Source organism: Phallusia mammillata, chromosome 8, assembly GCF_965637545.1.
Source record: "Phallusia mammillata chromosome 8, kaPhaMamm4.hap1.1, whole genome shotgun sequence".
NCBI lineage: Eukaryota > Metazoa > Chordata > Ascidiacea > Phlebobranchia > Ascidiidae > Phallusia > Phallusia mammillata.
Genome location: NC_137259.1, coordinates 14,726,154 through 14,751,949, shown reverse-complemented (window position 1 = coordinate 14,751,949; position 25,796 = coordinate 14,726,154). Strand labels below are relative to the sequence as shown.

Sequence of the window (25,796 nt, the reverse complement as noted above, 5' to 3'; positions counted from 1 at the left end):
CACTCAATCTGCAAAACCCTGCTACAAAGACATTATTACAAGTGTACAAGATTTTATTGCCACAAAAGTGCACAAATTTCAATTCAAACCAATTTTCATCCTGTTTGTATATTAAGGTATGCAACAAAACTGTGTCGAATCATATGCAACAAAAACTGTGTCGAATCCAAGTTGACCCAAATAGGTAAACATTTCCCCATCCATATGTCCCTAATAATGAAGTCAACCAGCACAATCAAGAACTATATGTATGCCAAACATACATATTAAAGCATCTAAGACCCTACTTTTCAGTTCTACCAACAAACCACAAAGCAAAAGTACAAAGAAGAAAAAGTCAAACAAACTTCACACACAAGTGACAAAGACGCACTAGTTCCCATGCAAATGAGATAGAAGGCCACTATTCAACTTCTGGACTTTAAATCATTTACCCAACACTTAATTGACTTTTAATTGAGCACCAGGCCTCACAATAAAACCATATCATACAAAAACACATGAAACTTACAGCAAAAGATAAAATTACTACTATGATTTTTCATGGTATTCTATAATACTAGTTGATAAATGATAACCTTACCTTTTTGACAAAAACAGTATTTTTTGCTGTAGGGGTCATAAACTTTAAATCTCTAGTAGACTTACAAAGAAAGAAAAATCACAAATAACAAAATCTATTTACACCAGCATTAGCAAATGTACATGATCATATGCTTGTACAAAAGATAAAATCATGTAGCATTCTGAGAAGTGCTTGTGACAAAAAGTGCAAAACTAAAATCAGTTTAACGACAAACAACCAATAACTGGACACTGCATTCAAGTAAAGATTTCAACTCTAAAACTGAAAGTTTACCAAATGCAGAAATTGTGAAGCACAGTACTTCAAAACAAAGTCAATATAGACACAGTTTCCAGAGAAAAACACATTAAATCTCAAGCAAAAAATCCACCATTTCTATGTCTTTGTTGGCGCTGCTGAACCCTTTGCTGTGGCGGTCTAGCATTTCTCTCCTCCCTGTACAAAAGTACTTGCACTGCTCTATTAATATCTCCCTCACATTCTGATAAGACGTTTCGATTTAAATTGAGGTCTTCAAACCCCATTTCAATCAGTACTTCCATTGGAGAGGGGTTGTAATAGGTTAGGGAATCCTGTGGGGCATTAGGGGTGGCTGGGGCTTGTGGGGCCAGGGTGAATTCTTCATCATTTGGGTCAGCATCGAGTTGGGGTGGATAGAGAATTTGTGGGTTGTCATCTTCTTCTGCGTTGTCAATTTCCTCGTTATTGGCTGGCATAGGAGACGCTAAAAACAATATAACTTTTTTTCTGAAACTGAAAGTCATTTGGAACAAATTCATGAAAAATACGGTAAAACTTGGTGTATCTTGATTTGGGCCTAATTTGTAAAAAAATTGAGAAACAAATGATTTGTCATGTGGTAAGATTTTACCTAGTCAACATCTCTTAATCTGGATCTTCACCTAACCCAGACTAATTGTTCGGTCTAAATTGGTCCAGATTAACCAATGTTTACTGTATGCCCTTTCCTTATGCTAAACTTAATGGCACATTAATGCAACTAGTTTCAAATACTACATCAGCAGTGATGCCATTAAGTAATAGTGGACAAAATATGCTTTAATCTAGTGAACTGCAGATTGTTATTAAAGGTCAAAATTACAAGTTCAGGAAATGTTTATTTCCAGGCTAAAATCAGTGTTGACAGTGTTGTAAAAACAAATTAATTTCGCTAAAAAGCATCTTCAGTGTCTAGAAAGCAATAAAAGGGATTAAAAATAGAAAAATCTAATGTTTCCTTTGCACACACAATCAATCCTCAACTGAAAGCCCAACAGACTAAACTGACTAGGGAAAGATTCCCAGAATAAATTTACCAGGATTTGTAAAGGTCAAAATTAGGATAAAACTTTCTTGCATAAAATCCTAGCTTTTGTAATTTATGTTGTAGCCTTGTGCAGTATTGGCTTAAATTATGTCAAAATGTATTCAACAAAAATGGAAATATTTTATCTACCTGCCATATCAGATGTTGGTGCCATGTCTTCTACTGCCAGATTTTGTGCTTCCTGTATTTCAGCTGGTACTGATGGTTCTCGGGGCATTTCAGAAGCAGAGGACGTTGGGGTAACTACAGGCAAAGTGGGGTACATAGATCCTGCTGCTGTTGTCGGTACCCATGGCTCATCAGCATTTAGGACACCTTGTGGTAGAGTAATGGGATGTTTTATCCATGGCTGTTCTGCATCAATAGGAGCTTGCTCAGGAATCTCATAACCCTCAGAATAGTCCTGGACATCACATGGGTTGTCAATGTCCAAGACTGATTGTGGAACTGCTTTGGGCTGTGTTATAGACTCTGAGATGTTGGTAGAAGATTTGGATGTAGATGGGGTTTCACTAGTAAGGCTCCGTTCATCTGTATCTGTTACCATTTTCTCTTGCACTATTTCGTCAACCTTTTTGATATCTTCGGAAGCATCTGGAGCATTTGAGACACTGACAGAATTGGATAAAACTTCAGGGGCTTCTTCGCTTGAAGAACTTTGCTCTTCTTCGTCAATGACCATCACTTCAGTAACAGGCAACACCTCTTCCTCATTCTGTTTAGCTTCGATGGATTGCTCTACTATTTGTTCCACCTGCTCTGCATCATTCAAGACCATCATTTCAGTTGTTTGCGATTCCTGTTTTTCTGTCTTGTCTTCTGTTAGTGACGTTGGATTGGATTTGTCTGGAAAAATATCAAAAAAATTGTATATTTCGTCTTTCAACTAGCAACAACAAGTAAGGTATTGGTGTAAAAAATATTTCAAAAATTTCAAAAGTTCATGTCATCAAACTGGGTTAGATATCTAAATGATTGTGATATAAAGACAATTTTTATAATTGTACTAAACGACAATTTAGGAATATGTTGTGCACATTTATGTGTTGCTTTGATTCTGTCTAAATCATTCAAAAATGAACAATTTTCTAAAATTATGACATAGTCAACCATACCCACTGTGTGCAATATAGTGCTTAATTCCCAAGAGACTCATTGTAAGTGATGGAGACAAGAGTTGCATAAAATAACAGACTAAAAACTTCAATAGGCACACAATCATCAACCATTTATTTGTAAAAAAATTCCAAATTATGGGCATATTCAGTTTCTTCATCAAATAGAATCAAATGTACTAGACCAGGGGTCAGCCACGTTTTAAGTGGTGAATCCCAATTTTCTTGTTATTTCCATGTGGTAAGAGTGTTATGTGCATGTAAGGCTGGATTTTAAGACAACATAATGATAAAAAAACTGAAACAAGCAGTGTAACAGGTTAAATTAGTACTTCAATCCAAACATGTTGGCATGCCAAGAAAAATCACCTTGCATGCCAACATTGGAATGTGTACCAGTGGTCGCCGACCCCTGTACTAGACTCTAGCTCAAAAGTTATTTTCAATGTTGCCTAGTAGGTACACAAATTGAACATACCATCTTTTTCTGAACTGGACAGCGGACGTGTTGTATCGAAGCATTCTGGAAGTGGAATAACTTCAAAATCGCTCATGCATTCACTTGAATGAGATTCATCACCACCAGTTTGAGATGAGGATGTTGAATCAAATTGTTCATCTCTCAATCTGTCTTCAGCCTCATCACGATCTTCAGTCACATCAGGATTTTGCACTTCAATCTAAAAATTGTCAAACAGTTGATGAACAATATGGTACACCAAATTTTGTTAAACAGAGCATAAAGATGGGAAATAGTGACAATAATGATTTGTTTAGTGTTTTCATGAAGTTGCAAGTTATTTATTTTAACCTACACCAGGCCTGTCAAACTCGCGGCCCGCGGACACTCAACAACAATTGTAGTATTTTGTCTCATATGTTATGAATAGAAACGATAGTAATTAATCCGTTCCTCAAACCGTACGGCCCACATGCAGAAACGAGTTTGAGCGGCCGCAAACATATGTAATTAAAATTCCTTTGGCAAAAATTTTTATTTTCAAACTGCTCTAAACAGATTTTGTGTTACTGAAAAGAGTATTACTAGCCTAGTAGCCATATGCGACAGACCTTTTGTAGGCCTATTGAGTACAAACAATGCGAAAAAACAGGCACCAAATGGGTCACAATATAGATTATGACGTAATAAACAGTTAATACTGATCTTCATACTGTGCAGCTCGATCTCTGCATCAAGTTGGAAATTAATCTGGGTTTTGGGGACGTCAGTAGATGGTATATGCATATATGAAACCTATTTTTTTACATCTGTAATTTTAAATCAAAAAGCAGCAGATAATTGGCGGCTGTTGGTGAAATAAGGATCTGCAATGCGGCCGTCGTAGTGATTAGGTTGTTTAAGGGTATAAAACTTGATTAAAAATCACATGCGGCCCTCGGCTTAATTTTCAAACCGCAATGTGGCCCTCGAACCCCACGAGTTTGACACCCCTGACCTACACTATATAAAAAATAGTGACTGGTTCAATTTTTTCAATTTGTGAAGAATTTTTCTTTAAAGCTGTACTCTTGTGCGTTAACATTCCTAAATAACAGTATGCCAGGTCCCATTATAGGTATTATACCGAATCAACAGGTCACCAAGCATTTTCACATGGCAAGACATAGACTAGTAACATCTAGCCCAGGAGTGGGGAATCTTTGTTACTGTGGCGCCAAATCCAGTACATTTAAAATCCAAGCGTCTCTGTGGGCCGCACAACTTATAATCAAGGGCCGCATTTGGCCCGCAGACTGCAGGTTGCCCACCCCTGATCTAGCCTGTGGTGGAATTCAAACCCACAACAGGAGTTCTTAGGACAGCAAAAAAATGTACTGTTCATAAACTAATGTCTGGCATCAATGTCCTACTTGTTCACTGTACAAAAAGAGTTTATGTGTTTGCCCCCACGCATGAAAATTAGAGGATACACAAACTATCAGACAAAGTTTCTAGACTGAACTCTGCCAACCTGCTCATAATGGCTTGGGTCTTTGAGAGATTCAAACTCCTCATCTTGTTCTTCATTTGGTGCTGTTTCATTTTCTTCCTCTTCCACCACAACATCTTCTGTAGGAGGCTCTTCTTCAATCACAGGTGCTGGTTCTTCTGCATCAACTGTTGGTTCTTCTACCAACGCGACTTCATCTTTATTTTCTGCTTCTGTTGTCAGCATTACTGTGGGTTCAGCATCTGAAAGTGAGAAATTAAAGAAAGGGATAAAAAAATGTTGTAATAGTTCTATTTGGTTTAAAACCATATGTTTGTGTTGTTGTTACATTACACACTGATATACATTGTACCTATGCACTGAATGTCTAGCATTTTGTGGCCACATTCGACCTTTTGAGAGAGTTTAATTTAACAAAACCATAAATCAGGGGCTAAGGTTGGCCTGTTAGGTGATTTTTCATGTCATGCCAAACAACTTGCATTTATATTTGAAGTATTAATTTGAACTTGTTTTTAGTGTTTCATCAAGCAATAGTCTCAAAATACAGCCTACATGCTCAAATGTGTCTGCTTTTCTACTATTGGCATCTGCTCGCATGACACACTATTACTCACAACAATTTTGGCATACAAAGTCATAACCACATGGAGATAACAAGTAAATTGGCACGCTTCGCTTAAAATGTTGCTATAACTGTTCAGTTTTGCAAGGCACCAGCCATCATATGTCAATGCTCTGCTGTTGGTATGTTGCTCATATTATATGACACAACAATACATTAGTAATTGTGTTTATAATTGGTCATTAAATTTCACCATTTATTGGTAAAGTTTATGGGTCTAACAAAACTCATTAGTCATAGGACACAGTGTTTAAAACTTTTTTTGTCATAACGTTTTTGGTTATTGTTGTGATAAAACAGCCAGGTCAGCCAATCCTAATAAATTTTTATTAACAAGTTTGCATCAAAAATGTGTTTTAAGAATCTTTTAAAAAAGCTGAAGACTTATCATCATCCCCCTTTTTTAACTTTATATTATTTAATTTTTATGTGATGGGACATTATGTTAAATGTGTGACCAAAAACCAAATCCATCGAATCAAAAATTAGGGATGTACGTCTCCGAAAGTGAGCAAGTTTGGACTCCAGCAATTTTCAAGTCCAAGTGTCACTAAATATTTACTGATTGTAAGATAAACACATGTTTCAAACAGTCAATAGTGTTACTGAGGGCATAATGAGATCAACATATAAGAGACAGTTACAGCTACCTTTCTTGCTTGCTTGTGATTCGTCAGTTTTTTGTGGAATCGAGCTAAGGTGTGATTTACATGGTTCACTGTATGATGTGCTCATGGCAGGTTGTGAATGCTGGGGGAAGTCTGAAAAAATTAACATTTTATGCAAACAAAGTCATCAAGTATACTTGCTGATTTAATGACTTTTAAAACTAACAATTTTCAAAAAAATGCCTAAAATGACAATGATAATCATGGTCCAAAACATTTTTTTTTTTTGCTTTTGTTGGCTAGTAGAAAATCTAGTGTGATGCTTTTAACAATATTTTAAAAGTTACAGCAGTAGGTGAATTAACCAATGTGACAGCTGGGGCAAATTGTTGTATAACTTTAGATAATTGAAGGTTATGTGTGCACTTTTTTTTTAAAGGTAAGCCATTTTATAACCAAAATGTATAAATGTATGTATTTTAAAACAGTGTTTATATCTTCATGAAGAATAAGACCCCCCCCTCAAAAAAAATAGAAAATGGCTTGATGTTAATGGTTAGGGTTCAAGACATAGATGGTTGGCATGCCATAAAATTTGCATACTTTCGCCAATGTCAGTCATCTCAAATGAAAACATGTTTGAAATGTCGTCATCATGTAGTGAAGATTGATGATGTTCAGACTGTGAAGAAGGGTGGCGAGGACGAATCCATTCTGAGCTTTCCTTATGAGAGATGTATGACTTCTCTGTCATAGAAATAAAACCATAATTAGGTCAATTTGTTAAAATTTTGTTTACATTAGACCAGTGGTCCCCAACTGTTTCCGACAAATTTTTCTCTTAACAATTCAAAAAATTTCCATTAATTCCTAATATACTACATGGTAGATGCTAAACCATACTAAGATCATTTATCATTCAGTGTTTAATCAATTCCCAGAACTTAAGTGTCTATTTACAAACCATGTCAAAAATAAAGTAAATTCAACCCTGGTTTAAAATGCTTTAGGGGTTGACTTAAATAAAAAAAGTATTTTGCAGCATCCAGAACGAGTCCAACTATTATATATTTTTGAGCAGATTATTGCGCCGATGCTATTTTTTGCGACCTGGCAATATGTGGCTAGAATCAAATGCGAATTTTACTTGTAGTTAAGCATATTTGGTAAGCAACGAAGTAAAATCACCTTGTGTTATACACAGGTGCGGCCCGCGAGCTAATTTTGGCTTTTGTTTTTGGCCCCACAGTAACAAAGGTTGCCCACCCTTGGTTTAGCTTTTACTTAGAAAAAAAAAACTAACCCGATTATGCCTATCAAAAACAAACATGACTTTTTGTCAAATTTGTGTGTATGTAAGCATAAGAAGTTTTTGACAAAATTGTTTGTTTGTTTGTTATTCCCAACTAACTAGAAAACTTACATTAGCATATACAGCTAACCTTGTCACCAGCTGCACTGATATGACCGTGCATGCTTTCATAAGGTTTCTTCAGTTTGGATATGACAATAAAACTGAATTTAGCTTTCTGCTTTTTGCATAACAAGTAAATATACTTTTAGACAACAAATGAGTATTTAATTTACACATAAACATACCGTCATCAGTGGTTAACAGTGTCAAGCAGGGCTGTGAATCCACCACTGGCATTTGATCATGATTCACCACTGACACATTGCACCAAATTCTGTCAAAAACAAAACAGTTTTTAATGATTCAGTTTCATACCTGTTTTTGCACAGTCATAAAAATGCCTATTCTGTTTACCCAACCTTTATAAGGGCACAACCCCATAAACAAGTATTTGCATAGAACTAGTTGTCACAGAGTGTTGAAAGGACAAAGATATTTTGATACAACCTTCAAAAACGTCAATCATTTGTTAATGTGTATTTCAAATTTTGTCACAATGCAGCCATTTGTCCCTATGAATAAAGCAAGTTGTTAAATTTATTTAATATACACCCTTGGCAAACAACAGAAAAAACATGCCCTCGTTAGTTTGTTATGTACACAAACCTACTAAATACAGGTGACATACACCATATATTGATCTGTTTTTACATTGCTATGTAATTTAACATTTTTTAAGTTTTATAACCAATACTTTTGTGAATTTTGAATTGTGCACAACATTTGATTCAACAATAAAAAACTAGAAGGGTGGCTTAGCACATATTGCCCTTGCACATACACTATAGCATATTTTGAAACATTAATATATTTCCTACACTTATTTATATTGGGTCCCATATTAGCCATCGTCTTTTATAACCTTGGTTGTTTCTGCAAGCAAAAACTCATGGGTCCCCACACATGCAAAGCTGTAGAGAATGCATTTCAAGAGATAACAATGAGTAAGTAGGATAACTAATTGAGGTTCAACACACACAAACTTAAAAGTAGGAAACCACAATGACTCAATCAATAGTACTGCAAAATTTCAATCCAATCTGCCAACGTTTAAGATTTCAACCACTAGAGGTGTTTTGAGCAACAACCATTAATGTTTCTGACGTCATAGGGCTGTTAACAACCCCCGAACTGCAATGGCGCAATAACGATAATTGGCATACTTTACAAGCTATCCAAATTTTAGCCAATTCTGACATTGTTTACAAACTCTCCCCTTTTAGGGGGCTAGCGGGGTAAATACTAGGGCTATCCGGACAAACAAAGTGGGATGCACATCTACATAACTATATCTACCATCTGTATAAGTTTCAGCCACATCCATCAAGCATTTGATGGCAAAACGAGTCAGACAAACTTCGGGGGAAATTTTTTTTAGGGGGCTAGTGGGGTAAATACTGGGGTTATCAACAAAAACAAAGTGGGATGCACATCTACATAACCACATCTACCACCTGTGTAAATTTCAGCTGAATCCGTCAAACATTTGATAGAAAAACGAGTCGGACAAACTTCGGGGTAAAATACCCATTTTAGGGGGCTAGCGGGGTAAATGCTGGGGTTATCAACAAAAACAAAGTGGGATGCACATCTACATAACTACATCTACCATCTGTGTAAATTTCAGCCAAATCCATCAAACATTTGATGGAAAAACGAGTCGGACAAACTTCGGGGGAAAAATACCCATTTTAGGGGGCTAGCGGGGTAAATACTGGGGTTATCAACAAAAGCAAAGTGGGATGCACATCTGCATAACTACATCTACCATCTGTGTAAATTTCAGCCAAATCCATCAAACATTTGATGGAAAAACGAGTCGGACAAACTTCGGGGGAAAAATACCCATTTTAGGGGGCTAGCGGGGTAAATACTGGGGTTATCAACAAAAACAAAGTGGGATGCACATCTACATAACTACATCTACCATCTGTGTAAATTTCATCCAAATCCATCAAGGATTTGATGGAAAAACGAGTTGGACAAACTTTGGGGAGAAGAAAAATGAAAGAAAAAAAAAGAAAACAAAAGAAAAAAACAAAAACATTTTAACACGGAAGGGGATCCATAATGAGTAAATCCAACTAAAAGTTAAATTAAAAAAAAACATTTAAAAAACTTAACAATGTGAACCGCTGTGTCAACTGGAGTCAAACTTTGCTAAAATGTGTGTGAATTTGAATACATTTGAAGCACTTTTTCTTGCCCAAATGCTTGGAACAACCCAGCATTAGATAAAAAAGCAGAAAATGGACAAGAGAGTGTCCTCTTCTGGGAACCCATAATTCAAAATAAAAAACTTTGCAATACCTTGGGCCAAATGGCTGTCCTTTGCGATGTAAACGCCATGACGATGTGTAACTGCACTCGTGATGGGGAGCAACATGTCGTACAGCAATCACAGTTGTTTCACGACTATTGACAGTGGGGAGTGAGACCTGTTGCCTTTCTGGTCCCCACTGTTTGTTCGAAGGGTGGGAGAATGCCTCACTGCAGATGCTTGCGTCAACTGGAGATCCGTCTGAACTGGGAGTCTCTTTTAACAGCTCAAGCTAGAAAAAAACATCATAATTCAGCTAAATGAAAAACTAATTGTTTGTTGAGGGTTAATTTGTGCACAGTTTTACACAGTTTTATGGCTTGCTGATTCCATAAAAACACAAATAACTCATTTTGTTTGTTTGTTTTGCCCTTGGTGTAAGGCAATGTCTGACTGCGATAGGCTGACACAATCCCACTATTAAGCTTTTTGTTTTTATGTGACGCTGTTTAAATCAAACAATTTTTATTTGACTTTTTTACTTAGAAAGTTAGTGACGAAGAAGGTAGAAACTGGTGTGAGATAAAAAAAAGAAAAGCAATCTGTTTATAAATGGTCAAATGGTTCAAACTAGCAACACCGTTATTGCTCAACTGAACATGAATAGTTTTATCGCTTGACATCTTTATGTGTGTTTTGGCCAAGCCCTGTCAATCCCTAGTAAAAATAAAACAACTCTTTTTTCACAGAGCAAACAAACTATCAAAAAATACTCAAATAAATACTGTATGTGTTATTTTAAAAACTTGTTTGTTTTATACAACAAAGTATTTTTTGTTCAAATATGCAAGTATTTTGTTATTTTTACACAAAGTATTTTGTTAAAATATTGGTAGATTGATTAAGCCCGGTTTAAAAATATGTAAATAACAATGCTAATGGAAAACCTGTGGTTTCTGTGGTATATAAAGTGGCTTAATGGAAGCTGTTGACAAGCAAAGTGGGATGAAAAATATGATTTTGTTTTTGTACATAGTGTTGTTTTTCGTTAGGGTCTATAACCTAATGACATTTATAGTTTTTAAAAGACTCAGTCATTTTTAATAGTTTCTACAACGTAACCTTATAAAATTTGTTCAAAATTTGTAAGTAAACGGGTTACACTCCATAGTTCTGTTAAAAAAAGTACCCATCAAACATGCAAGCCTTTAAAATGTATTTTGTTATTATGTAGCTGGTGTAGTTGTTTTATCTTTTATTTTGGTGCGAAAAATGTCAAAGCTTCTACCTTAATTTTATGATCCCATGACCTTGTTCCTTCATTTTTCAAAACCCAATACTTTGTGAATGTCTGTCCAGTCCCAACTGAACTTCCGTCTAACAGGTTTTCACATATAAAGCTGGCAGCAAATTTTCTACAACAAAAAGTAGTTTAAATTGTGAATTCAGAATTATTATAGCATAAAGACACAAACAATTGTTTGCAAATATATAAATAAAACGAAGTATATGTGAAATTTGTCTAGCATGATATGTTATGCATGCATACATTTATCTAAATACATCTTTATTATTAATTTGTATAATTAGGAATAATACAACAAACAAAAACGGCACAGTAACACAGAAATGTTCATAAAACAACAGCAAATTATATATTTAAAAATGGAAACACAATGAGGTAACTAGGATTAAAGAAAAATGTGCTATTTATTTTATATATTCTTTATGTGTGTAAATGTAAAACACAACAATCCTTTTAAAATTAAATGTGAAACAACGAGTTAAAACAATGAAAAGGAATAGTGTATGTATATGATATGGAGAACAAATGTTTAAACAATGTTTCATGAAAGTCAATAATTAACTGAAACGTCCCTGGCCATGGTAACAATGTGTAAACGTTGGTTGTTTTTGTGGTAAAACATTTACCTTGCTTGTCGCATTTCCTTTGAGCTTTGTGGAGCTGACACTTCATCGCTGGATGTTTTGTCGTGACGCTTTTTTCTCTGTCTCTTCTGCAATTTTGCTTCGCTCATCTCTTTCTTCAGTTGCCTAAATTTTTAAAAAATATCAGAAATGTGTGAATAACTTTCAGAAACCCTATATATGCTTAAGAATGCTGTAAAGGCAATCCCACAGGGCTCAGCAATTCTTGGCATGTGTGCCCAGGTTAGCATTTGAGGTGATTTTACATGGCACGCCAATAGTTTTTTTATGTTTATATTAAAGTACTAAATTAAACTGTTACATTGCTTGCTTTTAGTTATCATTTAATAGTCTTAAAATTCATCCTACACACATAAATCTGTCTACTTAATGTTTACTATTGATATCAGTTGGCACAAACCACTATTACTCAGAAAAATATTGGCATGTGATGTCATTACCACATAGAAATAACAAGTCAATTGGCATAAGATACTGCAATACACCATGTCATAAAATGAAAAAAGAGGTCTATTTCTAATACTCATATAAATATCATGAACAATTGTTGGCAAAAAACATTAGGCAACTCAATTAGGTAAAAAGCTGTCGGTATAATGGTACTTGAATGTTCCAATATTAAATACAGGAACATGTCAGTTTGTTAAATGATATATTTTGCTTCATTGTCTTGACCTTTTTACCAAACCACCTGACAAGCAAGGCATAAAGCACATAGATCAATTCCAACATACCAGCAGAGAATTTAATACTTCCTTTTCAGAACACAACAATGTAAAGGCTAGAAAAGCCAAGCCATTGCCATGCTAGATTTTTAGATTTAAAATTTCACCTTATTTCACGTTTGATTGACTTGGGGGAGCGAACTGGTTTTGACATCGAGTCATCTGACGATTGAGCTGCAGCAGGTTCTGTGACGTTTCCTTGAACAAGAACAAAGCATTAGTTTCAATTTGGCAAAAATTAGGCTTTTCTTTACTTTATTACTGATTTGCTTTTACTGTTTGCAGTCTTTTTTATACTTATGCTTTATTATTCAAGCGTTTTAACTGTATCACTGATGATAGCATAAGCACTTGCCGAAATGTTTGAAAAATAAAGCATGCCGATTTTTACTTCTATTTGGGCAATTGTTTTCTCCATTAAACTTGTTAACAGATCCGTATATAGTGTTCTAAAGTAAGGATATTGAAGGAAAAGTATATAATCTATTTTACTTACTTAACTGTGGCAGTAGATTTGACTGTATTTCTTCACGCAAAGCTGACATTTCTTGATTAATGGCAAAGCGCACTTCCTATAAAAAAGAGAAAAAAAGGTAAATGTTCTGTTCAAATAAAATGTGGACGATTTTGTTTGTTAAAATGTCAAAAAGCTACATCTTAAAGCAGCAATCTCTGAACAACCTTAAGTTGCAGGCCCCAGCACCAACATACATACCTATATATCAGCCAAGTAACATTCCACCCGAGTAAACAACAAAAGTTCTGTGTATTTGGTAAAAATATGACAAACAAATACACAAAGAACTGAATGGACTCAGAAGTTCAATGCTTTGATGAACTAATGTGCATATTTCATCTTAATAATAATGTATTATAATCAGGGTTGCCATACCATCCTTATTTCTAAGATTTGTCCTTATTTTGAAGGGCAATGTCTTAAAAAAGTTCATTGTCCTTATTTCTAAGAAATGTCCTTATTTTTGACTCGAGTCCTTATTTTGTCTTATTTTCAACAAATACTAGTCAAATACCTGCTACAAGTAAAAGTAAACCTAGACCTGAGCTGTTGTGAGATGCACGAAGTATTTTCTATGAACAAGGAGTTGCTGGAACAGATTGTTCCTGGGCAAAAAAATATGACATGTGATATGGCATGGTTCGTATAAATGCAAAGATTTGTTCAAAAACGTTTGTTTCGTTTCGTATGAAAATTGGATTTTTCGATTGTCCTTATTTTTGGTTTCAAGTCGATGGCAACCCTGATTATAATGAATGAATTTAAAATTTTAACAAGGATATTAGGATGTGGGTTAATGTTTCATTAATTTTAGTTTGTTGCACACTTGTCAGATGATATTATTTTTTATTTGCAAAGTTCTAAAAACGCAGCGGGCCGTAAAACTTCCCTCATGAGCCACATTACGCTAAAAAAAGAGCCACATTACGCAAAGAATAAAAATATTGATGCTTCGTTGAACCAAAGTTTGTTAATGATGAGTCCTTGACCTCCTTTCAGTTTTACATCAAACTTTTAGTTTTACATTTTGCAAAACATAACTACTACAGCTTAATTTAAAAAGCTTTGAAAATGCTGGGAATTTTATCATTATGCTCTGTCCTCTTAGTATATAAAATTCCTGAAATTGATTTTTTACTGATGGAAACTTCGCCAACAATTTCTATGTCAAAAATCAATATGTACCTGTTGAATTGTTTGTCGCATATCAAGGGGATCAACCTTTTCTGCACTTGTTCCTTCTTCACATGATGAACTTTCACCAGTGTATGGCATCTTAACTGACACTTCATCTAAAAATAATTTGTGAAAATAATTCTTAAACTAGAATGGTGGCTTTCTGATATACTTCCATTTTATATATTCTATACGATATTTACCAATTTACTATACACATCATTTGATCTACACATATGATTGTTTTTGTAAACAAAAACTAATGGGTCCCCACACGCGTGTTTGTGCGGATTTACGGTAAACAAATGTTGCGGTGATTTTTAAATTCTTAAGAACAAATTTTTAGAAAGCGTTAACCCAACAATGAAAAATTGTGTTGTATTTTTTTGCACTATTATTGTCGTATAATTACAAAAGCATTAAAAAAGAACGAAACAAATACTTTCAATTTAATCTCTTGCTTTGACCCAGATATTGTCGTCCAAGGTCGGGTTTTAAACACAATTTTTTTCTAGAAAGCTGTAACAGTTGTGTTACAGACAATTAAAATACGATTTGCTGCAAGTGTATACATAACTTTTCATTTAACTTTGTTTCGCAAAACGAGTTTTTCATTTAACTTTGTTTCGCAAAACGAGTACCATTGACCTGTAGTAACCTTTAGGGTGCACACACCAAACGACTGTTTGACCTTTTGACACCGTTTTCAATAGCACGCCGTCCTTGGTGTTCAACAACACCGTTTGACCTAATTTATACATGCCTTGAGTATTTGATTCAAAAAAAAACAAAAAACGCTACGTTATGGCGAAAGAAAGTTCTGAACTGTGTTAGTAATACCTACTAATTGACCTTAATGAACCCGTGGTCATGCAGCGGCCAACCTAACAACGAGCATTTAAAAAAAACTTTTATCTTGCAAAAAAGTCAAGTTTATTTTTTCATATTTAGTTTGTTTAACAAAGTTTTGCTTGACATTATACGAAACCGAAGCACGCTTATTAGGTTTAAATCGCGTCATATGTGTGAAACCTTTGCCAAAACTGAAAATGTGAGTGATAACTTAATAAAACGACATGCATTGCTGTGCAAAACAGCTGATTTCTAATCACCGAAACGACGTCTCGTAAAACGTCTGTCCGACGTCAAGCTGAGCCCTCCCGCTCTGCCCTATTATTCGTAAACGTACTCTCTTGGGACTTCTGCCTACAGTGTCTTTCTTGACCAAACGAGCGTTAGACACATTTACGTTTCGGGGGTCTGTGGGTGTGTCGCTGGGTCATTCGGGGTCAAACTTCAGGTGGATCAAGTTCAGATTAATATCTAACATATGTCCAAATTTGAATAAATTTGAAGCACTCTTTCTTTACTAAACGACCGTTACAAACCAGCGTTAAAAATTTTACGTTTCGGGGGCCTGTGGGTGAACCGCTGGGTAATTTGGGGTCAAACTTCTGGTTGACCAAGTTTGAATTAATATCTAACATATGTCCAAATTTCAATAAATTTGAAGTACGCTTTCTTCACTAAACGAGCGTTACAGACCAGCGTTAAAAATTTTACGTTTCGGGGGCCTGTGGGTGAACCGCTGGGTAATTTGGGGTCAAACTTCACGTGGACCAAGTTTGGATTAATATCTAACATATGTCCAAATTTGAATAAATTTGAAGCACTCTTTCTTGACCAAACGAGCGTTACAAACCAGCGTTAGACAGAAAAAAGAAAAAAGAAAAAAGAAAAAAGAAAAAAAGAAAAAAAAAATACGGACAAAAACAATATGTGTCCCCTTCAGGGAAGGGGACCCATAATAATGTGATCATAAACATTGCTGCCAAGGTACTGGTGTATATAGAATACATTGTTCAGACGTTTCGACAATCTCTGTTGTCATTATCAGTGATTCTTAAATACTTTTCAAAGCATTTTAAATGATTTAGACATTAAATATTTCATTTAGAGATGATAACCAACGCAGTTTAGAAATGTTATTTTTATTAAATCCAAATATAACCACCAAGCAATATTATGGAGGAAAATTATCCCAAAGCAGTTAACCAGAAAGTGGGCTTTCCTATATATTTGCACTTTATATATTCTATGCTATATTTAATGGTTGTACATATACATCATTTGGCCTACTTACAACTGATATATGATGTATGTGTGATGGAAAAAAAATGCAGTAGGCAGAAAAAATAAAACATAAAAAAGCAATATATATGTGTTAAGTGAAGGGAAACTATAATAAAGGTGTCACGACCAGTATTGTTTATGAAAGTTTCATATATGTGCCTAATAATGGACAAACATTATTGAAGTGAACACAATCAAAATCCAAACGACATTTTAGGTGAAAAAACTTGTCTTAAAAAAAAAGAATATAAAATTCAAACAAGACAAAATTTGCAGTCGTACATTCTACACACCACTGTGCATATATATTGCAACACATAAAACCACATACCAGCCTGATCAATGTTAAAATGTAAATTTTAAACAAAAGCTTACCTTCTAGGCTGGTAGGAACTTCTATTTCATCAGTAACATTCACTGGTGTTCTTGTTAGTCTGGCAGAGCTTGCCATCATCTCATCATTGGCCCTAGTATCCATTTCTTCGATGTTGCTGTGTTGCTGATTTTGTGGGTCTAAGGAGGAGCGAGGTGTGTTGTTGTAAATGCGTTCCGGAGATGTAACCATTTGTTCACTAGTTTCGCTTTCTTTCATGGTCTCCATTTCATCCATGCTAAAAATATTTTTAGGAGAATTTACAATTTGAGGTATTTTACGGTTTAAAAATCAATGTAGATTTCTTTATCACAGAACAGCATCCTTGTGATAAACAAAACCTCCAAAATGTTGTTATAGTAAAAAAATAATTTTAATTTTTCTTTGAATTTTTTACTTGCCATTTTCGTTTTGGTACTGTTCAATGGCCTAATCTGATTTGGGGTTTCTTGGTTGTTTAGGCACCCTCATAAACACAAAATGGCAAAAGGACAACTTTAACATACTTTAGTTTCCACCACAAACTGAACTTAATCATGATAGGTAAACAAATATATACAGCTAAACCAGTTAACTTTCATTCAGTTCATACACTTCAAAACATAAAACATTATCTAAGGTTTAACCAAAAACTGAATGCATGTACTGTTAGTAAATGTACAAGAAAAACAGCTAGAATCCAAAACATTCACAAATATTTTTTTTTTTCAAAATACTTAAATATATTTCAACATAGTTATCCAACATTTTAGCCAAAACAATCACTTTTTTCTGAGTATAATTTCGTTTCATTGGAGTTTAAACACCAGCAGTTTTGTGTGATAGAAAACAATCAACTTAAACCTACTTGATTGAACTGTGATTGTCGTTCGTTGCCGAAACCAAGCTTTGTCCAAATCCATGTACAGCTTGTTTGACAGCTTTTGAAGCCCAAGCAAGACCAGTACCAATAGAAGATTTCGGCGTCTGTGACAAGCATGTGTCATTAGTAGTCATGAGTTAGTCGTAATTGTTTGTTCCCAAACACATGACTTAAATGCGATCATTTCCCACACAGTTAGTAATATATTCTCCAGCACCATATGCTAGGCTAATTATTAACTGGTTTAACTATTTCAACAAATCAAAGCCTAAAAATTTTTTTATAGCCTAGTTGCCATTAAACTTTGCAATAAATACCCAGTTGGGTTTTTGCAACTCATTTTGCCAATATGATGTTTTTAATTAGTCACACAAAAATGTTGGTGAAACTACAGCTGAGACATCAGAGTGTCAGCTCCAGAAAAGCAGAATTTACAAATTAAAAGCTCACTTGATGCTAACATTTTTCAGACCTTGCTGTGTTGTTTAAAATATGTTTTTTCAATACCCTTACAAAGTTATTATAGATCAGCATTTCTATTGACTTGGTTAGGATGTAAACACAGCTTATAAGCATATAACTTGTCAATGCAACTTACATTTGACCAAAAAAACAAACAACCTATTTCAGATATATAATTCAACAAAATGTTTTATTGCATAATGAACTAAAACTGTATTCTAATGTAATGTACATTCTGGCAAAGAAAAAGAACAAGCTTAGAAAATCACAGTTGCTATTAAACAAAATGTATTCCCTGTATTCATTATTCTCCAAAATTATGTCCCCTTTTCTTAACAACATTACTACACAGTAAAGGTTACTAAAGTATGAAATCACAAAAAAGGATGAAATTACTGAATGACAACCAACCTCTGTATAACTGACACCTGCAGAAGAACTGGAACCTGAAGCAGGTACAGTTTGGGGTTGAGTCTGACTTTTTAACTGGACATGAAGTACATCATCATTCTTTTTGGCCATCTTTAGTGCAATTGCAAAATCCTCTGTTTCACAAAAAACATTCATTAAATCGGATTCGGTTAATCCAGATCTTTGACAAAAATTGAGGTACAAATGATTGTAATATGGTAAAACTCGAACTAATCGACATTTGTTAATCCGGATCTTTGCCCAATTCTGACAATTTTTTTGTTCAAATGGGTCGGGATTAACCAGGGTTTAATGTAATTAATTTATTAACAACTACAATTACCACAAATTCAATACCAGGATCAGCCCTGAACCATCTATGACTCTATGCAGACCAGCGATCAAGGATTTCAAATAAAACCTTGAATAGGCCTGGCGTACTATAGTTTAACTCAACTAAAGCTTTTATTATTCAATTATCTTTAAAATTAGTGTTTGAGAATGAAATATTCATAATTTAAAACAGTGCTCTTCAACCGGTGAGCATGGTGCACCCTAGGGTGCATCAAAATATGCATGGGGTGCACCAGTACGAAAAGGTATACAAGGGTGCATCACAAACTTTTAATGAACCATTAATATTTGCCTTTCAGGATATTCGAAAAAAGATGTAGGTTTCAACTGATGTATTAATGAACCTCTGTATTTTTTTTAAAATGTTGATGTCTAACACTTTCAGTGCGGTTGACGGATTTACGTTTCGGATTGACTTACGTCAAAAGTTTTTGATCAAAAATGCGTCTGCCTGTTAATGTACGTCGAGACCAAACAGCCCACCCCATCTTTCATGTCGCTTTTTACCTCAGTTTACCATTTAAGTAAACAGGGTGCATGAGTTCATCACAACAACTTTAAGAGTTCACCAAACCAAAAAAGGTTGAAGAGCACTGATTTAAAACTTAAACAATAGGAGAAGAAAAAAACAAAAACAGGCACTTTAAGTCATTTATTGTGACAAAAAGTAGAGAAAAGGAGACTTCCTTGTAGCAAACAAAAGTTTAAAATTTTACCTTCCGTGCAGAGACCAACTTTGTCATCATCATCATCAGAATATGTAAATTTTAGATCATCACACTCGTATTTGACTTGTAACTGCAAAAAATAGAAGTATTGATAAAACAACAAACTGTACGCAAAAAATCTGCGTTAATTTGTTTCATTATTAGAAGCTGTACACAACTTAATAAATTTGTTCACCACAATAAAAAATTGAAGCTTTATTTTTGTCTAAACAGACATTGTGAGTGGTTAGTTTATATTGAATGCTGACACTTTGGCAATCATATGCAAAACAGACAGTTAAGTAAAGACCAAACAATATAAAAAATGAATTAAAATTTACCAAGGCAGCTACATCACGCCATGATGTGTCATAAGAAAGTTGAAAAATATCTGGTTCGCCATTGAAGTCAACAACAAGAACATAGTTTTTTGAAACTGGCTGCTTTTTCTGTGGCTGTCTTCTTTGCATTTTAATAGGTCTTAATTGGCAGTTATAACAATATCTACAAAAAGAAGTGCAACAATTACGAATAAACAGTCAACTTCACGTCATACATATTTGCTACAAGGCCGTTCAACTTATAAATGCAAACTGCTGCTCAATGAACATCTTCGCTACCTTAACTAGTTATGGATGGACAGTCCCACACCGGGACACACAAAACAGAACTATGTCGCAACCCGGTTCTAAATCATTACATCTTCAACACAAAATAGCAAAATCGTTGCTGTGGGGCTGTTCATAACTGGCCCCGAAGGTTGAAACCAATCTTGTTCTCTTTTGTGTGCTGATGTCGTTCCGAGAAAAAATATCAAAACAAGATCACGTGGCTAGTCATGTGATGTGATGTGATGTGACGTAACAGAGCTGAGTTCACTTCGAAGTGCGATAATCGAGCGAATTCGATTGCGAACACAGCAACATTTTTAATCAATATTTTTTACAGTTTTGCTGAGTTTTTTCTATCGATTTCCGTTGTCATTTAAAAAAAATTGCTGTGCTACGCAATTATTGCGGTCTTTGGCAGCGAAACTAGTAAAGGGTGACTTTTTATTGACCGAATTACGCCTGACGCTGTTTTCGTCGCGATGACGAGTTTATGTCTTCTTCAAATATCACGTGCCGTTCCAATTGTCCACGTGATCCAAAAAGTTGCAATGTTATTCTTATGTTGACGTGGCTTTAATGCCCAATTCGTGATTTTTCACATTTATTAACGTTCCTATGTGGACGTGGCTTTTATGCCCAATGGCCCAATTCGTTTTTTTTTTCACGATGTACACATTGCACAAGTTTAATGAAACATTTTTACTTTTTTCCAACATGTATTTTACTAGATGTTAAACAGAAATCTACCTTTTCCTTAACATTTAATCCAAAATGGTGTTTTCTTCTAAACTTACAGAAGAAGAACAGTTTTTGAAAAAACAGTTTCAAACGTTAAGAGATTTGGTAATTTATTTTTACACTGCATGCACATTTCATAATCTTCTAACCTCAAAAATCAGACGTGCTAGTTGCATTTTATTCATCAAATAGTTACTGTAATGTAAATATAACTGATAATTTTTCTTTGTATAAATTAAAATGTTTGATGTTTTCTCAATGTAATATTTAAGCTGTTTCTTTCTTCCAGAAAAGGGAACTCAAACAGCTGACACTTAAACGAAAGCAGGAGCAAACTGCTGTTTCAGAAAATGGACCTCCAAATGCAAAACAGAAGAAAGCCATGATACAGGTGTTAATTTGTTAATATCGAACAACACACACAAAAATCTAGTGAAACTTTTATCCAGTCTGCCAAGTTTTGTAATGTGATAATCCGGATCATGTATTAACAGGACATGTTTCATTTCACAACCATTTTGGCATGGATCAATTTATCATGTTTTGTTCAAAAAAACTTTGCAATAACCCAGATTATGCAATTAACCATACAATTTTCTCAACAAATGGCCGGCTATTGTTTAGTATTCATGATACCCTTAATATTAAATAGATTGTTATACAACAAACCAATAAATGAATAACCAGACTGTGTCATCATATTGTTGTTTTTGGTTCTGTGGCTGATGTTGTGTGACCTGGTGAGAAAGTCTAAAAAACTGTTTATGATCTGCAGGCCAACATAACTCCAATCACCAGAACACCTGAATTTTCCTCTGGAGGTCCCAACTACAATGTCAAAAAAATTACATCTGTTAATGCAGCAGCCAATACAGAAGCTGCAAAGAAGTTACTGAAGTCTGGTGCCATTGAGGTAAAGGTTGAGAAAAAGACTTGCTTCAAAAGATCATCCAACTTGAAACGAAAAATTGTGGTAAGATTTATGTTGTTATGCGATAATTGATACTTGTTTTACTAAACATCTGTGAATAATCCAGATATGTCTCTTTTTGCTTAATTCATAAGATGCTAATTTTTACATGTTTGAGACTGACCAGTTGATATCATCTTCATTGATGTACCTTAATTGTTGAAGTTAATTCTTTTTTGCCTAATTTGATGTGTTAGATTTTTTTCAATGAAACAAATTTCTGTTGTGTTACAGGATTCTGCTCCTAGAAGAAAGGCTATGTTTGGGTCTGTTGGCACTGACAGCAATAGCACGGAAGATGAAACAGCAGATTACAAGCATGAAGCAGAAAAGGTATCGTTATTATTTTAAGTATAGTACACAGTTGTTGTTATCTCACATGTCCCCTTCCTAATGCAAATAATAAGATTATATACACCTACTGCTGAAATGAAAATATTTAGCTATAAAAATGTGAATGCGAGTTGGTATTTTTTAAGAGAATGAATCATGCACACCTAGAAGATTAGTTACTCCTATACAACTTACAATACTGTTTAGAAATTATTTTAGGTATTTGGCTAAAAAAGCTTTCAGAGGGCAATGTTTAACCTTAATCGACACCTTGTGCCTAATTCTCTTCTTTAGCAAAATGATCTGCACCCTGCAATAACAGCTCACCACTAAAACCAAAAATACTGTGCACTGTTTTGGGTTGCGTAAACTGTATTTAAACGATAAAATCTAAACAAGCAGTTACAGTGATCACCCTTTTACTTGCTCCAATGCAAATAATGTAGCTCTACAGGCAAAGGAACTGAATGCCAATAATGTGCCATAAATCGAATAACACAAGAGAAAAAAAATTTGCTTCATAGTGTAAAATCAAAAAAGCAAATGTATCAAAAAACACATGATACACAAACAAAATATTTGTTCTTAATACCACACAATAGAGGTAAAGCTCCATTACTGATGTGCTCCTGTTTTTGACACTTTTTGAAAACATTCTAATGACCTACTGCTTTTTCCAACTTAGTGATTGCAGTAGTAAAATCGTGACTAAATGTTTACTTTCACCAAGCAAAGTAATTCGGACTGATTGTGTTAAATTTAAAACTTTTTTGTAGTCTGACCACACCAGCGATGAAGCTCAATCTAAAGGAAATATAAAGACAACAGATGATAATAAGCCTTTAAACAAAAAATTCCAACGTCGAGATCGTCGTTTTGAAAAGAAACAAGCTAAACGAGGTATTATTAACATTTATTGCACAAAACATATTTTCAGTTTGTTCTTATTAAAGTGTGTTATAAGACACATTGTAAGTTTTCAAGGGAAATGTTAATATTTTGGTGAAAAAATACCTAATGAATTACAGTTAGTTCTGTTCAACAGCAACTCCTGTTTGCCAAGATTTACCTGCAATTAGTTGAAATACTTTTTTTAATAATTTTGTGTGTGGAGTAGTTTACCCTTGTGCTGTCTGTCTAAAGCAGGGGGTGCAACATTTTTTGTCAATGGGCCATATAACCAATTTTGGATACGTCAAGCGAGGCCCGTAATTTTTTTATGTACACAACAAATTTGAAATTCTTCCAAAGCATCAATGGTACATTATATTTTCTTTTTGTTTCGCCGAAATTGTTTTTTTCACAAAAAAAATTGTTTACTAGAAAAGGGTTTTATGACACATTCGTTACTAGCAAACTGTCGTATAGCGCACCAGTTAGGAAACGCTGATTTAGCTTATCGTTGTTACATATAGAATAGTACAGCAAGTTAGGAGATTTAACAAAAATTAGTGGAAAATTTTGCTAAAGAAGATCTGCAGTTTTTCTCTGAATCAGTGTGTTGGTGAGGGCCACACTAAATAGCTTGGCGGGCCGGATTGTGGCCCATGGTCCACCTGTTGCACACCCTGATCTAAAGTAACTTTTTTTCTTTAGGAAACACTGTTTATGTTTATGGGTATGTTGTGAGTGAAAAAATGGTGAGAGAAAACTTTACCAAATTCGGAAACATCGTGGACATAAAAATTGAACAGGCCAAAAGGTAAAAAGTGTGTTTCATGTCTAAAATGTATCTTGCTTTGAATTTACTCAAATAAACTGTGAGCCTAAAAAATAGTGTAAACATTGTGATAATTTTGGACCCAACCAGTATTTTTGTGTAGACAAATAGCCATAAACTTGGTAAAAACCTACTATACTTTTGTTTGGTAACATAAAGAAGTCATGCTAATAATGTTTTTGCTTTTCATTTAATACAGCTCTGGTTTTGTGACCTTTGACACTTTCGAATCAGCAGATGAGGCTATCAAAGAAATGGATGACACTTTGGTAGATGACTGCAGATTAAAAGTCTCATTAGCACGCCGTCAGCCAATGTTGGGTTCTGTGGTTACAAGTGCTGTGTGGTCTGGCCTGGGTAAGAACTTGGTTTAAATTTTTAAGCAAACTCTGCTTGTTAGAAAAACAGAAATACTATGGTTTAGTATTTGTGTTGGAGCCTTGTATGTTTTATTTTTCCTGTGACGTGCCTTTTGGCAAAAAAATTGGCTTAAAACGAGTGTAGGATTGGAAAGTTAATTTTTGTTGACTGTAAAATAACCAACTGTGCGAATATGTTGCCTGAGCCTCGTACCTTATTTGCTGCTGATACAAAATAATGCACGCCTAAAACTACATCTCTTGCATAGGCTTTATTTTGTACTGTATTATTGACTAAGTAACCATATTAAACTCAGCTGATCGTGGTGACAAAGGGTCCGCCGGGCAGGACTCAAGATCCCTGGTTACGTACGACGATGACGACATCAACTTCGATACATGACGTCAAGGTATGACGTAATTCAACACCCATGGCGTCATGATGTGTTGAAACGCCGAAGATTACAAAAACGCGGAGCTGCAAAAGCCTCCTGTGATTGACTGCATAAACACTGCCTGAAAACTGAGGCTGTATTTTGTCGTATGAATTCAGTCCATCGACTTAAATCGGGTGTTGAAGAAATTCGAACCCACCGTAGACAGTTAGACACTGCTGGAAAAGAATGCGTTAGACCTGGGGTCATATAAATGGTAAAGTTCGAATTGGATAAAGTCCTATTTGCTCGAATAAATTGCAATATATCAGGTATTACACTGATTAATGTGTTTTATTTGGACATTTTTTCGTAAAACCACGAAATGTACACAGCTAGTCTAAGGTTAGACTGAAAGGAATCTTGAAAAAGCAATCTAAGCAGCACATAATTTCAATTAAATTTGGATACTTAGCTAAAATTGTTTCTACTAGCGAAATAAATTCAACTCAAAAAACGTTATCTGTTGTCACGAACACCTTTTTTATTTCGATTTAATAAAGTTCTAACTCGAATTTGTTTTATGCTCAATCGCTTCACATTTGAAGAAAAAATATCTGGGTTGGTAATGCTAGTATGCAAATAAGATACAGGTCAACATGGTTTGTCAGATGTTGGTGTAAAATTCCTGGCATATGTCTTTCCCCCAGTCCAATTGTTGCGGTTGTTTGGTGCCGCACTCATTTCGGGTTTGCCCTTTTAACCCGTTAAACCTGTTGCATAACGGGGCTTCTCTGTTTTCTTTTACTCTACCACCCTCTTATATCCTGTTTTTGACACGATATTTGCCCACAAGCATTTTCTAATGTTTTGTTTCTATAATGAAATTGCTACTAAATAGACTACAGCTAAATTCAAAATCAAGAAAAGGTTTTTCGGAACTTTAGGTAGCTGTTCTTCTCAGAGTTTCCAAAACTGAAGGTCGCGGCCCTGATGGGTAGCCTACAGTCCTACACCAATTTGAAGTCGCCAAGTTGGCCGAGTGGTTCAATGCTATCTCGGTCGCTTGTGTCAAGAAACTTAGGCGGCATTGCTCCATCCCAGTGGTTCCCGATAGGTTGAACTAAATTGAAG

General features: G+C 34.9%; 2 protein-coding genes across 2 annotated transcripts; one reads left to right on the top strand and one right to left on the bottom strand.

The window, feature by feature from the left end:
* Positions 1-32: 32 nt before the first annotated feature.
* Positions 33-20,089, bottom strand: LOC145205006 (uncharacterized). The gene is made up of 18 exons (XM_080077628.1): positions 19,899-20,089; positions 19,567-19,648; positions 18,497-18,630; positions 17,609-17,727; positions 16,764-16,999; positions 14,265-14,371; positions 13,059-13,134; positions 12,670-12,760; positions 11,820-11,942; positions 11,176-11,302; positions 9,938-10,179; positions 7,813-7,901; positions 6,817-6,960; positions 6,256-6,366; positions 5,002-5,222; positions 3,507-3,708; positions 2,043-2,759; positions 33-1,310 (listed from the first exon to the last, which is right to left on the bottom strand). Exons 1-18 carry the CDS (start codon positions 20,025-20,027, stop codon positions 940-942), a joined length of 3,321 nt encoding a protein of 1,106 aa, XP_079933754.1. The 5' UTR covers positions 20,028-20,089; the 3' UTR covers positions 33-939.
* A 784-nt stretch (positions 20,090-20,873) lies between these two features.
* On the top strand, positions 20,874-25,575 carry LOC145205009 (negative elongation factor E-like). Its single transcript, XM_080077631.1, has 8 exons — positions 20,874-21,011; positions 21,196-21,297; positions 21,682-21,879; positions 22,111-22,209; positions 22,986-23,109; positions 23,806-23,911; positions 24,129-24,286; positions 24,606-25,575. Exons 1-8 carry the CDS (start codon positions 20,940-20,942, stop codon positions 24,689-24,691), a joined length of 945 nt encoding a protein of 314 aa, XP_079933757.1. The 5' UTR covers positions 20,874-20,939; the 3' UTR covers positions 24,692-25,575.
* The last annotated feature ends 221 nt before the right edge of the window (positions 25,576-25,796 follow it).

Coding starts and splice junctions, on each gene's coding strand:
- LOC145205006 (XM_080077628.1), bottom strand. CDS start 20,027: ATGCAAAGAAGACAGCCACAGAAAAAGCAGCCAGTTTCAAAAAACTAT. Junction 18,631..19,566: donor AGTTGGTCTCTGCACGGAAG/GTAAAATTTTAA, acceptor TTTGTGAAACAG/AGGATTTTGCAATTGCACTA. Junction 14,372..16,763: donor AGTTCCTACCAGCCTAGAAG/GTAAGCTTTTGT, acceptor AATTATTTTTAG/ATGAAGTGTCAGTTAAGATG.
- LOC145205009 (XM_080077631.1), top strand. CDS start 20,940: ATGGTGTTTTCTTCTAAACTTACAGAAGAAGAACAGTTTTTGAAAAAA. Junction 22,210..22,985: donor ACAAGCATGAAGCAGAAAAG/GTATCGTTATTA, acceptor ACTTTTTTGTAG/TCTGACCACACCAGCGATGA. Junction 24,287..24,605: donor TGCTGTGTGGTCTGGCCTGG/GTAAGAACTTGG, acceptor TATTAAACTCAG/CTGATCGTGGTGACAAAGGG.